Below are 15,602 nucleotides of genomic sequence, written 5' to 3'. Positions count from 1 at the left end.
TCGGAAAAGATACTTGATACGATTTCAATTTTCTTAAATTTACCGAGGCTTGATTCGTGACCCAATTTATGCTCTATCTTGGAGAATGTTCCATGAGCACTTGAGAAGAAAGTGTATTCTGTTGTTTTTTGTTGTAATGTCCTATGAATATCAATTAAGCCCATATTGTTTAAAGTGTCATTTAAAGCTTGTGTTTCTTTATTTATTTTCGTTTTGGATGACATGTCCACTGTTGAGAGTGGAATGTTCAAGTCCCATACTCTGATTGTGTTACTGTCGATTTCCCCTTTTATGGCTGTTAGCATTTGCCTTATGTATTGAGGTGCTCCTATGTTGGGTGCATAAATATTTACAATTTTTATATCTTCTTCTTGGATTGATCCCTTGATCATTATGTAGTGTCCTTCTTTGTCTCTTTTAATAGTCTTTATTTTAATGTCTATTTTGTCTGATAGGAGAATTGCTACTCCAGCTTTCTTTTGATTTCCATTTGCACGGAATACCTTTTTCCATCCCCTCACTTTCAGTCTGTATGTGTCCCTAGGTCTGAAGTGGGTCTCTTGTAGACAGCAAATATATGGGTCTGTTTTTGCATCCATTCAGCCAGTCTGTGTCATTTGGTTGGAGCATTTACTCTATTTACATTCAAGGTAATTATCAATATCTACTTTCCTATTACCATTGTCTTAACTGTTTTGGGTTTGTTATTGTAGGTCTTTTCCTTCTCTTGTGTTTCCTGCCTAGAGATGTTCCTTTATCATTTGTTGTAAAGCTGATTTTGTGTTGCTGATTTCTCTTAACTTTTGCTTGTCTGTAAAGGTTTTAAGTTCTCCGTCGAATCTGAATGAAATCCTTCCCGGGTAGAGTAATCTTGGTTGTAGGTTTTTCCCGTTCATCACTTTAAATATGTTCTACCACTGCCTTCTGGCTTGCAGAGTTTCTGCTGAAAGATCAGCTGTTAACCTTATGGTGTTTCCCTTGTAAGTTATTTGTTGCTTTTCCCTTTCTGCTTTTAATATTTTTTCTTTGAATTTAATTTTTGATAGTTTGATTAATATGTGTCTTGGCATGTTTCTCCTTGGATTTATCCTGTGTGGGACTCTCTGCACTTCCTGGACTTGATTATTTCCTTTCCCATGTTAGGGAAGTTTTCAACTACAGTCTCTTCAAATATTTTCTCCGACCCTTTCTGTTTCTTTTCTTCTTCTGGGACCCCTATAATTCAAATGTTGGTGTGTTTAATGTTGTCCCAGAGGTCTCTGAGACTGTCCTCAATTCTTTTCATTCTTTTTTCTTTATTCTGCTCTGTGGCAATTATTTCCACTAGTTTATCTTCCAGGTCACTTATCCGTTCTTCTGCTTCAGTTATTCTGCTATTGATTTCTTCTAGAGTATTTTATATTTCATTTATTGTGTTGTTTATCATTGTTTGTTTGCTCTTTAGCTCTTCTAGGTCCTTGTTAAATGTTTCTTGCGTTTTCTCCATTCTGTTTCCGAGATTTTGGATCATCTTTACTATCATTACTCTGAATTCTTTTTCAGGTAGACTGCCTATTTCCTCTTCCTTTGTTTGGTCTGGTGGATTTTTACCTTGCTCCTTCATCTGCTGCATATTTCTCTGTTTTCTCATTCTGTTTAACTTACTGTGTTTGGGGTCTCCTTTTTGCAGGCTGCAGGTTTGTAGTGCCTGTTCTTTTTGGTGTGTGTCCCCAGTGGGTGAGGTTGGTTCAGTGGCTTGTGTAGGCTTCCTGGTAGTGGGGACTGGTGCCTGTGTTCTGGTGGGTGGGGCTGTATCTTGTCCTTCTGGTGGGCAGGGCCGCATCCAGAGGTGTGTTTTGGAGTGTCTGTGAACTTAGTATGACTTTAGGCAGCCTCTCTGCTAATGGGTGGGGTTGTGTTCCTTTCTTGCTAGTTGTTTGGCATGGGCTGTCCAGCACTGGAGCTTTCTGGCCGTTGGGTGGAGCTGGGTCTTAGTGTTGAGACAGAGATCTCTGGGACAGCTCTCGCCGATTGATATTATGTGGGGCCAGGAGGTTTCTGGTGTCCAATGTCCTGGACTCGGCCCTCTCTCCTCAGAGGCTCAGGCCTGACAACCGGCCAGAGCACCAAGACCCTGACAGCCACACAGCTCAGAAGAAAGGGAAGAGAGAAAAAACAAAAAACAAAAAAAAGAAAGAAAAAAACAAACAGACAGAACCCTAGGACAAATGGTAAAAGCAAACCTATACAGATAAAATCACAAAAAGCATACACATACACACTTACAAAAAGAGAAAAAGGAAAAAAAAAGAATATATATATATATATATATATATATATATATATATACATATATAAAGGGAAGAGAGCAACCAAACCAATAAACAAATCCACCAATGATAATAAGCACTAAATACTATACTAAGATAAACATAAAACCAGAAACAAATGGGGCTAATCTCTTCTTTGATGTTGGCCTCACAGGACTTTTATGAAGTATGAAGAGAGATGATGGCTGGGCAAGTGCTTTGTATTATGTAAGCAAACTTATTATTAAAATATTCCCAACAAACATCCTTCTTTATGCAAGGTGGCTCATATCAACACCCAGTAGCCAGATGTACCTTCTTGGTGAACAAAAGGTCTGCAATCACCTGTTTCTAGCTAACATGGTTAGAGATCAGTGTATGGTGTTAGGAGCAGACCACCTCCTGGTGCTAGTCTTTCAGTTAATGATCAGAGATGTCACCCTAAGCCCCAACTTCTCAACTTGCACTGTGTCACTGATTAGAAACACAAAGGGTTTGGACCAAACAGCACAACTTTTTTTAATAGAAAAATAGCTCACAGTCCATGTACCACTAAATATGGTATACATCTCACCATGCCACACACCTCATGCACTAAAATATGTTCGGCTCTTTCTGTTAGATACACGTACGGCAGAATCAAATCCTGATAAGATGTCTCTATTTTCCTTCCTCACATAGATGTACATATAGCAGAAGCCAAGTGAGAGAGAAAAACACAAAACATTATACACAAACAGACAATAAATGTATCTTTCCCAAGAAAACATCTTGCATGATCATCCTGAGCCAAGACTTGTGGCCCAATTCCATCAATCCTCAATCGATGATGATATTTTATAAATCCTGGGGAAACAGGCTACTGGCTAATATTTACCCAGCACTCATTATGGGCTGGCACTGCAGCACTCTAAGGGCTTCAAGGCTATTCTCTCCTTTAATCCTCTCAACAGCCCTATGAGATACATGCTATCATCCTCCCCCATTTTATAGATGAGAAACTGAGGGTAAGAGGAATTAAGCCAGTCCCCGAGTTCACCAGCTTATGAGTGGTACAGTCAAGATTTAAACCCAGGCAGGCTCACCTTGAGTCCACATGATTAACCCTTATCTCACTCTGCCTCTTATTTAAATGCCAACAATAAAAATAAATGTTCATATTCCTTTTGGAAATATTTTCTGATAAAATAAATCTTTCAACTGGAAAGAATGCCAGAACTCTTTAGAGGCACCCATACAGTAGCTGTTGTAACTTTTAAAAAATGAATAAATGAAGGAATATTATCCACTGAGACTAGAAGCCAGGGATGTGAACTACCCCTCACTCACCCCTGTCAAGTCCCACAGTCTCATCTTTAGCTCATATAATGGTACTACTCCCTACAGGACCTCTGTGTGGGGTAGGCAGGCAAAGGTGATACCACATATCAACTTTACCAGTGGTTTTCCATTTAATTCCCTTCACTTTCTCAAAAAAGCATCAGTTTAGCCTGACACAGCCCTAGATAAACCAAAATGGAAACCCCCAAGGCCAACAGAAAAGCAACGGCTTCATTCTTAACCCATACCTCCGACTGCCTGAAAGCTCTGCAGGTCCAAAGGTAGACTGAAGATGGCTCTGTGTTGGGCTATCTCCTCAAACTCCTACCTCTCTGCCACATCCTCTCCCACACCTAGCCCAGAAGCCCACAGAGGAGGATCTGGTGTGTCCTGCAGGGAGAGAGCAACACAATGGGACTGGAGAAATCAGTAAGGGGCCAGACTGCTGGGTCCAATCTGGAAGCCACTAGTCCCATGTGCCTTCCGAGCATTTGAAATGTGAGCAATCTGAATATAGATGTGCTCTAAGTGTAAAATACATGCTGGATATCAAAGACTTACTATGGGGACTTCCCTGGTGGCGTAGTGGTTAAGAATCGGATGCCTGCCAATGCAGGGGACACGGGTTCAATCCCTGGCCCGGGAAGATCCCACATGCCGCGGAGCAACTAAGCCCGTGTGCCACAACTACTGAGCCTGCACTCTAGAGCCCACGAGCCACAACTACTGAGCCCGTGAGCCACAACTACTGAAGCCCGCGCGCCTAGAGCCCGTGCTCCGCAACAAGAGAAGCCACCGCGATGAGAAGCCCACGCACCACAACGAAGAGTAGCCCCTGCTCACCGCAACTAGAGAAAGCCCGCACACAGCAACGAAGACCCAACACAGCCAAAAATAAAAATAAAAAAATAAAAAAAAAGACTTACTATGGGAAAAAATGTAAAGTAGTTCATTAATAAATGTTAATATTGATTACATGTTGAAATTATTTTAAAGTCTAGTATTAAAATTAATTAATTAGTATAATTAATTGCTTCTAAAATAAAGCTGCCAGGATATGTATATATAAACACACATGTGGCTTGTATTACATATTTCTATTGGACAGTCATCTTACACACCACGTGTAAGGATTTGGACATTATCCTAAGAACAATGGCAGCTACTGTGAGCTTTTAAGCAGAGGCATACCACGATCAGATTTGAATCTTTAAAATATCACCCTGGCTACAAAACGGAGAATGGGCTGCAGAGGGAAATAAGCTGATGTTGTGGCAGACTCTCTAGGAGGCTCTACAACAGTCTGGGAGAGAGAAGACTGTGGCTGGAACATGGATGGCATTGTCCCTAGCAGCAGAGAAGGAGAGAAGTGAACAAATACAAAACATAGTTAGAAAGTAGTGCCAAAAAGTTATAGAAAATGATTGAATAAGGGGGAAACAAAAGGTTGTGTACAGGGATGACTCCCAAGGTTCTGCTATGAATAGAGTGGGTGGGCCATTCAGTATCCACTCTCTAGTAATTGTACATCCAAGTAAAAATAGCCCATCAAGTTATCCCGGGGTCGCAGTATTCTGCCTGCACGAAGTTCTTCTGCAAGAGGCAGGAATCATGGATGTTCTGAGTGCTCTGGAACTAGTGTATGCCATTCCAAAGTGCTTTCCTTCTGAAGAGCTCCCAGAACAAGTAACTCAAGATTCTGCCAAGACAAGAATCAGTTTGGAAAGCTGTCGGAAACGATGATGTTTATTGCTGCTACGATCAGGAAATGGGCTGAAAGCACAGCCAATGGGATGGGCTGTGGTGGAAGCTGGGTGGGGTCTTTGCTCCTATGCCCCTTCCTGGCTTCTCTGCTAGAAAATTCCAGCAGAATACTGCAGGAGAACCGACTTTGGAGTCAGATCTTGACTTCAAGTCAGCTTAGCTCCTTATTAGCTGGGTATCCCTGGGCTCTTCTAGGCCTCTATTTTTCCTCGCTGAGATGGGAAAATCACCACCCACCTTGGGAGGATTCAGGGCAGGGACACAGGTACAGCACCAGCAAGCAGCCTGATTAGCACAGTAGTGCCTCAAACCGGGGCTGAGGCCTCCCCTCCTTCAACCCACTCAACATCCGTCTCCCAAAAAGGCGCGGGCGGCAGGTGTGCGTGAACCTCCCAATCTTCTTCCGTCTCACCTCTCACAGGTGAAAGCATGACACCATCTCAAGAAAAGCTGGGCTGGGTGTTTTTGGCATTAACCTCACGGAGAACCCAGCACCGAGCCGAGGCTGCCAGGACAGGGGAGGGACACTCCTTGCAGGGCCAGCATTATCATGAATAATTAAGGCAAAGCTCTGCTAATCAAAATAAATGAACAAAGGATGCCTCCGACACAGCAGCCACTTTTTTTTTGGTTGTTTTAGGAGACCAGTTTTTCTCCGTTACCCCGCTCCTTCCAATTTGATCATCTTCAGAGGCCTCCCTATCAATTTGGGTAAATTAGCAAGTTTTTCCTCCATATGAAGCTGTGGCCATAAATCACAAATATGAGTGTGTGTGAAATCATATAGCATGGGGCCCAGTGTAATAATAAACACATTTTAGAACTGCTGTTTTCTCCACACTCGAGCCGGCTCACTGCCTGGGCCCCAGCGGCCAGCAGGCGCCCACACCCGCCCCGTGGGCAGCACGCTGTCTTCACGTGCCGGCCTCAGACCTGAGATCTGCCAGCTCCTCTCTGTGCCGCGGCGGGCAAGGAATCATACCTGCTCACGGCCCTGTGTGCGGCGCAGCAGAGACACAAATGAGCAGGTGACCTTTCAAGCCACGCCAAAATGGGCCCTTGACCCCAAGACCTCAAAACTTTAGCGGTTTCACTGTCTGAATCAGCCAAGTGAAAAGACCCATGTTTGCACAATATGATTGTGTTTACACAAAGGTTTAACGCCTCAATAGAGCAAAAGCTGTTCAGTTAATTTTAATTATTGCTTTATTCTTCTCACAACAGATTTTTAAAAAAATGCTTAACAGTCAACTCATTGTAATTGATCCCATAAACTTTGTGCCTATGGTCCTTCTAACTCGTGCGATGACACTAGTGGGAAAGATGCATGAAAGGTTTTCCTTAGTTGAAAGGATTATTTCCAGTCCCTGCCGTTGCTTATTTAACATTCCTTGTGGAAAAGATGGACACCAAGGAAAACCACAGGAAAAACTTCAAGATCTGACTGTGGGAGGGGGGAAAAGACACACATGGGTTAGAAAGCGTTCTAATGCTTAGCAGCAAATTCTAAGCAAACAAGAAGCTCATATCAAATGAGGATGAGGGCCCTGCCAGTTCTAATGATTTGTTACGAGTATTTCTTTGGCAGGTAGAATAAATAAAAGGGGGAAGTAAATTTGAAAATACGAAGATGCACAGGAACCCAAGATCAGACAAAATTAAATCTACAGGCAAACAATCCTCAAAAAGTAGAGCCCTCAGGGTTCATGTGTGCTGTTCCTTCCACTTTCCAGGAATTTGTCTTTTGGTGTTAAAACCTTTTCTTTCTTCAGCTCTCCAGAAGACAATGCAAGTGCTTGTCACTCAGAGGTTCCTATAGATCCTTTTGGCAGAATGCTAGAAAGCAGCTATTCTTCACCACGTGCTTTTGTGAATACAGAGGGGAGATGGCTGCACACAGCAGCAGAATCTTCACCTGAGTTTGGGATCTTTGCCCACTAGGGGATTTATAATTACTGTATCGATCAAGTGTTTTTCTCCTTAAGACGTTTAACACGTCCATAAATATCCTCCAAAAAGTGGGGCAAAAGAGGGATAAACAGGATTACTTTTTAACTCCATAATTATCATACAAATAAAAATAAGAGCACAAATTATTTGTTCAAACTCCCCAAGCAAAGCTCTGGTATACCTAAGACAGCAACGAGTAACCTACACACCAAGATCCATCCATCCACAGCTTCTCCCACCTCTTCTCTAAGGCACGCCATTTGGATTTTCCAGTTTAGTAAGGAAAGAGGACTAAGGTGCATTCTTGTAAGGGGTCAGGAGAAGTTTTCATTTATGATTTCTCTCCATACATTTTCTAAAATATGCAAATGCGCTAGTACTGAGCTATCACTTCAAGAATCAATGCCTTGCACTTGCTGGCATCTTCAAAGCTTTCTTTCTTAAAATAGAAAAAAACAACCAAGATTAAAGATTCTTAAGTTCAATCTAAATAGAATATAGGAATAGATTAGACAAACTTTCAGTTCTCTTAGCTATTCTAAACTTGTCATACTGGATATATAACAACTCACCTGTTACTTAGCATATGTGTGAGATAAGAAGGATGGCAAACGTTAAGCCATTTATTTTGCTGAACCATAAACACAACTAAACTCATTTACATTGTTTGAATTTAGCCCCATCCCCGCAAAATAACTGATTTCCAAAGGACAAACAGAATGGGGTATGCTGTAGAGTTCATCACAGAAAAATCATTCTCAGAGCCTTAGTCTCCTCATCTCTAAAATGGGAATAATGAGAACATTTACCCCACAGGTAAGTGAGGGTTAAATCAAATGAGGTATGTAAAAGCACTTGGTGAGCTATGACAACCAATACAAGTGATAGCTTATTGCTTACTTCCTTGGATAAAGCAATAATGTGTTAAGTAGCCATCCAGGCTTGGTCCCCAACTGCCTTCTCATTTCCAAAGCCAATCTGAGCAGGAATGCCTCAGCCTACCCTTTCTTTAGTACATCTGCTCTGGGGAGCTGACTAAATAACCACTGCCTCTTCAGGTCATCAAGATAAATATTACTAATTCCCTACTGGACCTAAAACTAAGGTCCGATAACAACTGTGATCCAAAACATGGCACTTACCATGACCCCAGGAGGCCAGCCCACTAATCGCAATCTCTCCAAGTGGCAAGGGATAAGCTAATCTGTGTGAAAGACACAGATGTCACGTCCTCCCTATAGCCACATTCACATGTATGAGAGGAATAATGTCAGCAGTATTATCTCCAAACAGCAAGGACAATGCCACACAATTATAATAGCATATTGTCCATTGTATCTTGGGATGACATGTCTGACAATGTTATTTTCTATGCATGTGATTGCAGCTGAAAGGGCCAATGCATAATTCACATCTCCTGACAAAATGCTAGCATGAAGTAGGTGTCCATTAGATAATGCCACTTAAAATCCTTTTACGTGAGGTAGCACCTTTCTCCCTGGGAACTCACAATGCTTCACGGTACTTTCCTCACGATGCTGGTGTGAACCAGACAGTGAACGACAGCAAGTGCACTGAGGTAGCACATACCAGTATAATACAGTTTTCCCAATAAAAGGTCCATTTTCTGACTGAAAATATTTATTCTCAGCCTTATTTCTGCCCTAACAGTCAACTTTCTCTTTGATAATAAGGAAACAATTGTTACAATTTGGCGAGACTGCTGTACATGAGAGGACGGGTAGAAAATGATCGTCAGTGCCTGGTCAGCTGGACCCATTTCCTGGCTAAAAGCCTCTCTCCCACCTACCAGCCTGGCAGCCCATGTGATTTAAATCCCTGCCTCAGCAAAAGCTCAAATTATTACAGGTCAGGAGCCTCCAGCAAGAGGGGAGGGGATGTCGCTTGTGAGGAGCTACAATCATGAATGTTAATTCTAGAAAGCTAAGCATCGGGGAGAGGTGGAGAGATTTCCCTATATCATAAGTGGGGGGGTGGGGGAATAGAACATCTTCTAAGACCCAAAAGAAATAATACATTATACAGTAGTTATATTCTGTCAATTTTTAAAAGAGCACAAAAGGGGGCTTCCCTGGTGGCGCAGTGGTTGAGGATCTGCCTGCCAATGCAGGGGACACGGGTTCGAGCCCTGGTCTGGGAAGATCCCACATGCCGCGGAGCAACTAGGCCCGTGAGCCACAACTGCTGAGCCTGCGCGTCTGGAGCCTGTGCTCCGCAACAAGAGAAGCCGTGATAGTGAGAGGCCCGCGCACCGCGATGAAGAGTGGCCCCCGCTTGCCGCAACGAGAGAAAGCCCTCGCACAGAAACGAAGACCCAACACAGCCAAAATAAATAAATAAATAAATAAATAAATAAATAAATAAATAAATAAATAATTTTTTTAAAAAAGAGCACAAAAGGAAAGGCAAGACCTGGCTGGTAGTCTTAAAAGGATGAGGAAATATTTTGCAAGTGGTGCAGAGGAACCCAAAGAGAAGGAGCGAAGGACGGCTAAGGTTGCGTTAGGCCAGGGTTTCTCAATCTCGGTCCTGTGGACGCTTGGGCCCCATGAGTCTCCTTCGTGGAGGCCGTCCTGTGCACTGTAGTGCGTTTACCAGCATTCCTGCCCTCCACGTACCAGATGCCAGTAGCAATCCCCCTCCAAGATGTGACAACCCAAAGTTTCTCCAGACATTGCCAAATGCCCCAAGGGGGAAAATGGGCCCAAGTTGAGAATCAGAGCATTAGGCAACTAATGATCTCACATTTGGGGAGTGCGACTGGGCTAAAAGGTTTACTCTCACACATAATGGGCGGCCTCTTCCGCCACTGAGAGGAGGTCCCAATACCCACCCCCACCCCGAACAGTCATGCGACTTTCATGTTCCTGCCGGCACCTCATTAGCTGCTCAAGTTCTTGGAGGGTCAGGGAAGGCCCGCCGAGTGGATCAGCTCCCGTGGTGAGTAGGCAGCCATGTGAGGTTGTGCACACAGGGTGGCCAGCTGAAGGGCGGAGGAGGGCTGAATCCAGCTCTGCTGCTCAAGCACGGGCCACATCTGCCCCACGGAAGGCGCACCTTTTTCTGATTCACACAAAAGCATGATATGGGTTAGCCGCAGCCCTACTGGGCAGCTAGCAGCCATCAGATTCCTCTTTTCCAGGTTCATCAACTGATGTACCTCATACAAGAGGCAGCAACACTGCGTGCAGATGAGAATTAGCAAAGCAGGTTTTTTTGTGACTGAGGAGAATCGAAAGTTTGAAGCAGCTGCATGGAACATCTCCTTCCCTCAACCCCCAAAGCATGCTTGCACTCCCACTATTGCTTTCACTATGGAGCCATGCGAAGAATAAAGATCTGCCTGCCTGAAGAGCAGGAAGAGAAGAAGCTAGGAAGTGGGTCCCGGTGTTTGTTTATGGCTAGGGCTAATCATGACTGCTTCAGTCTTCCAAGACCTCTGCCTTGGTTTCTCAGGTCTTACCAGAGCCAGGATGCAGATACGTCCAATCCACAGATGAAGAGGAACGGACAAAAACAGCCAGGACTTCCTTGGACTTTTCCTCCATATCCTGCTTCAGTTGACTGCAGATGGCCCATAATATTCTGGAGTGATTAACAATGGTCCTTTTAATAGAGACAGCAGAAATAATACTATACCTGCTCTGTAGTTATCCTCTGACAATAAGGTTTTCTTTTGCAGTTCGATCGCTGCTAACAGCTAGCTGGTTTCCTTAAGATCTATGGAACACTGTACTATTCTCTCCATCATCCTAGCCTAGTTTGAGGCCTTCTACCTATTTTAAGGATACTTTAAACAGAAATGATTCCATAGAGCCTGATCTGATCTACTAGCGGCAGGGCTGTTGCTCAGAATAGAGCTTCTCCTGCTTCACTTTCAATAGAGGAGGGTAGATCTCATTAGTATGGGAAGCCGGTACTAGCCATTAGCGTTGAGTAAGAGTTGCCTCTGCTAACTATTTCTGTGCGCAGTCACACAACATGTTCTGAGTTTTCTCAATAAAACAGCTTCTTCCCAGGGGGATGAGGTTGCCTCTTCAAGGGGCCTCAATTTACATATACTTTCCCAACCATTTAAAGTGAAACCTCCTTGAAGCATCATTTCACTTCTGAAGAATCTTCCTCCCCATACTTCCAGGGAGAATTTCAATAATGATGAAATGGAAACCTCTACTTAGATAGGAAATAAAAATGATATGGAAAGTAATTACACTTTTTATAAAAAAATCGCAAAACTGATTTTAGGTTTACTTTGCACCACATTTGTTTGCTATAAGGAAAGAAAAATAAGGTGTGCAAACATGCTTATTTCTATGTAAATGCAATGTATCACCAAAGAGTACTTAGGACATGCGCTCTGCACATCAGAGGAATGAAATCCATAATGGAAAGGCATGGGTCTAGAAGCTTCCCTTCACTCTTTCTTAATGAATAAAACAGTTGGGAAAATCCTATAGTTGCTTTTAGTCCATTTGATTTCTTACTTTATACTATGTATGATATCAAGAAGAACGGCTACAAAGGAATTTGGTCCATTTAAGAGATAAAGTGGTACTCTCCTTAAGATGTTAAAGATGCTGCTTTGTTATTAAGTTAGAAATGTTCATGTTTGCACAAATTCTATTAGTGCCCATATCAACTATAGATGTGTAATAATTTGCCCGTTCTTTCTTAAGATCAAATCCATCATTGAAGTAATAAGTCTTCAAACGTCTTTTTTCTTTTAAACTATATTCAAAAGGTAAGCAGAGAGAAGAAAGACTTCAAGATTCTAATGTGTTTTCATAGCTAAAGGATTTAGTTGAGAAAGCAGGCTGAAGGGACGCAGGTGCCAGACATTGTGTAGAATTTGCACTTATGCTCCATTAATTGCCAGCATATCTTCCTTTCCCTTTTTCCTCCCCTCCTCCCATTAAATCCCTTTGGAAAACAGCAGAGCAGCAGGCCCAGACTGGTACCCAGCAGCAACACCAGGAGCAGAAGTAGCCAATTAGCCTCCAGAATACAAAGAGGGGGAAAAAAATTGATGCAGTTACCTAGCAACCAGAAAGAGCAGAAACAGCTGTGTAGCAGGCCCAGGCTGGTACCCAGGCAGAAACAGGATAGCCAATTAGCACACTGTATTTAATGCTGATGTGGTTTCCTAGTAACAGGCTGTACAAATCTGTCTGTTGCATTTTCTCCCTCCCTTCCTCACATTTTCCTCAATCATGCACAGTATTACTATTTGCCCTAATTACTGTTTCTCCACTGCTTCAAGCAGCCATTATTTTGTCCCCAGAGAAATTGGAAGAACTCGGAAAAAAATCTTCTGTAATGACAGTATTTAGTTTCAAATTCAGATTAGCTGTAAGCCTTGAGACACTAAACAACAACAACAAAGAACGAAAAAAACAAAAAGCCAGCAAATCGCCTTCTGCCTAAATTTATAAGTAGCCTATGGTACCTTTTCTTCATGCTAATATTCACATGTGAGTGAAGCAAGAAACATTTAATAATGCATACCATCATTCTGCCATACACTATATTTTCGAATAGGCTGAATCTGCTGTGTACTTGAATTTATTCATATTGATTTTCTGACACTCTCTTCTGAACACTGGGAACATAAAATGTCTTATTACCTGTATCAGAGAAGGGAGATGTATCTTTTGTTGCTCTTTTTAAAATACTGATACTATGTTCAATAGGCTCATGACCAATTGAGAATTCGGTATGAGGAATCATTATTTCCTTTCTACAATAGAAGTTGAGTACAGGTGAAGAGTGTGTGAATACCGCACTAAGGGGATTCAAACGCCATGTTGTAAGTTCAAAATCACAGTAATGAATTCCAGTGAGGTGATATTAAACCTCATGAACATACAAAATGAAGACAGAAAACATTTAAACATGACTATCGTGCAGCTATTCTAAAATATTTCCAACTGCACACTGCCCATCTTATATACTAGAATATGTACTGGCGTCAACCTTTTTCCTGGGTTCTAGTCATCAGGGCACAGATTATATAATTTCACATTTTTAGGGCATCCTTTAGACTCCTAGAACCTGTCTCATTTTAACAGTACCTTCAATATTGGAACAATCTATCACCCTTCTTACAAAATTCCCCTGCTATATGAAAACTCCAAGGGCTCCAGAAGAAGACATTAGACACCATAACACACTTCACTGGGCAACACTCTTCCATGAAGGAAAAGGACTTTCTCCATTGAGGATGGCTTCTGGCTTCCTGCCCACAACAAAAGGATTGATGGCTTTTGTCAACTTTAGCTCACCTAGTGGAATGGTTGAAACTATTGTATCCCAACAGATTTGGGATTTTTAAAATTTTTATATTGTTTGCTTGAAAACAGTATGCATAATACTGTTTTACTTTACTGAATTCCGTAAATTAAATGTCAATTACAGTAATGGAAAGAGGATACATTCTGAAGACAAAAACAACAAAAGAAGTCTAAAGTATATGCTTGCTGACACCAGATGAGTGGCTTATCATATAAAATGAGTTTTAAATTGTAAGTGCATTTTTATTTTGCAAATAAAATAAAAGGAGTCTAACCTGACTGCAGGTAACTTTTGAAGGGAAGAAAGGAAAAGATGCAAAGTCCAAAAAGGAAGAAAGTCTGCCAAGTACGCCTGGTTTAAGACAAAGCTGGACCTAGGATCCATAAGGAATTAGTAATGGGGCGCCCTGGTCTTCCATCCCCCAAAACTTATTGGCTTCCATCCTGGGTCAGTCCCCAATTCACCTACCTCAATAAGCACAGATAATAAAGGGGGAGGCAAGGTGAACATAAATATGGGACAGACCACAGAAAGTATATTCTCTCTGCAGACACCCTTAAATAATTTAAGTAGGTTGACTTCCATTATATAAGCTAGTCAGGTCCTAACACTGGCAACCAAATATAGAGACACTGCAGGAATGGGGGGTGACTCTGTCACTGGTTGGCCAAATAGCCAGCACATTAAAAAGTCACTAACTTTTGTTTATTTTGAATGGTCTTCCTTCTATTAACATTTAGCTTAATAACTGTCCTGTCAGTATATTACTTTAAAAAATGGCTGAAAAGAGGTTACTCTTAGAAAATGTAGAAAATCCAGTAGCAGGGGAAGGGGGAAGAGTGGGAGGTGGAGAATGCTGCTTCAGCTTCCAACGCGCCCCCATCTTGACTCCCTACTTGCTTGCAGATTCCTGAAATTCCATTAAGTCTCCTATAATTGAAGATTCAAAACATAATAAAAGATTTCAGTGTTTTATACTGGTTGATGGATATGTAATCCACCAATCAATAGTGTACCAGATCCTTCCTGATGTAAGGGAGGGTAAAGGAAGGCTAAAAAAGGCAGGAAGTGACTCAGTATAGGAAAGCATCAAGTATAAGATTCTTTGGTGGGGCATGAAGAAGGAAGGAACTGAGATTTTTAGAAAACAAATTTGCCGCCATCCAGATCGCCTCCATTAGACTGGGGACAAATTGAAACTGCCTGGTTTAAAGGGTCACGCTCTTTCCATTTGGTACCTGATAGCCTGGCTCTGAGTCCCATTACACATATATCCATAGTAGGCTGGATTCCCAAAGAGTTCCATTTGCTTACCAGAATTAACCTCTTTATATGAAAAGTTTGTTTCCTCATGATCCATATTCAAGGTTTCAACTACAATTTCTACAAAATTCAAACTGAGTATTTTTCAAAGAAAGGCACATCATTTTACAAATACTTTTTCAACTGTCCTTGTATTTCAACTAATTTTTTCAAAAGGATTATTCCAAAGCTTAAAAAAAAAAAGGTTTTGGTTTTGGTTTTAGTACACATGACTTTCTTGAACTCCCCTTTGTTTCCTGATTCTAACAGAATCACTCCATTACTGTTTCAACTTCAGGAGACATAAAAAAAACTATTGCCTACCACCAATTAATTCTTACAATATTACCTTTGCCTGCACTCTTTAAAAAGCTCCGTTTAGGGGCTTCCCTGGTGGTGCAGTGGTTGAGAATCTGCCTGCCAATGCAAGGGACACGGGTTCGAGCCCTGGTCTGGGAACATCCCACATGCCGCGGAGCAACTAGGCTCGTGAGCCACAACTACTGAGCCTGCGCGTCTGGAGCCTGTGCTCCGCAACAAGAGAGGCCGCGACAGTGAGAGGCCCGCGCACCGCGATGAAGAGTGGCCCCCGCTCGCCGCAACTAGAGAAAGCCCACGCACAGAAACGAAGACCCAACACAGCCAAAAATAAATAAATAAATTTTT

At 42.1% G+C, this 15,602-nt stretch overlaps 1 protein-coding gene across 5 annotated transcripts in view; it reads right to left on the bottom strand.

Moving 5' to 3' along the window:
* KLF7 (KLF transcription factor 7) overlaps positions 1-15,602 on the bottom strand; it is a 111,591-nt gene that overhangs the window by 40,270 nt on the left and 55,719 nt on the right. Inside the window, exon 3 of one of the 5 annotated variants that reach the window (XM_068544602.1) lies at positions 10,817-10,928. The exons of the other annotated variants lie outside the window; for them this stretch is intronic. Within the exon in view, the coding sequence (XP_068400703.1) occupies positions 10,900-10,928 (29 nt within the window). The 3' untranslated portion in view covers positions 10,817-10,899. Of the gene's footprint in view, positions 1-10,816; positions 10,929-15,602 lie in introns of those variants that run through there. 5 annotated transcript variants of the gene reach the window in all.

The sequence above is a fragment of the Eschrichtius robustus genome, chromosome 5 (genome assembly GCF_028021215.1).
Source record: "Eschrichtius robustus isolate mEscRob2 chromosome 5, mEscRob2.pri, whole genome shotgun sequence".
NCBI classification, from domain to species: Eukaryota; Metazoa; Chordata; class Mammalia; order Artiodactyla; family Eschrichtiidae; genus Eschrichtius; species Eschrichtius robustus.
Note: the sequence above shows the minus strand (reverse complement) of the source record. Positions and strands in the feature narration are given on the sequence as shown.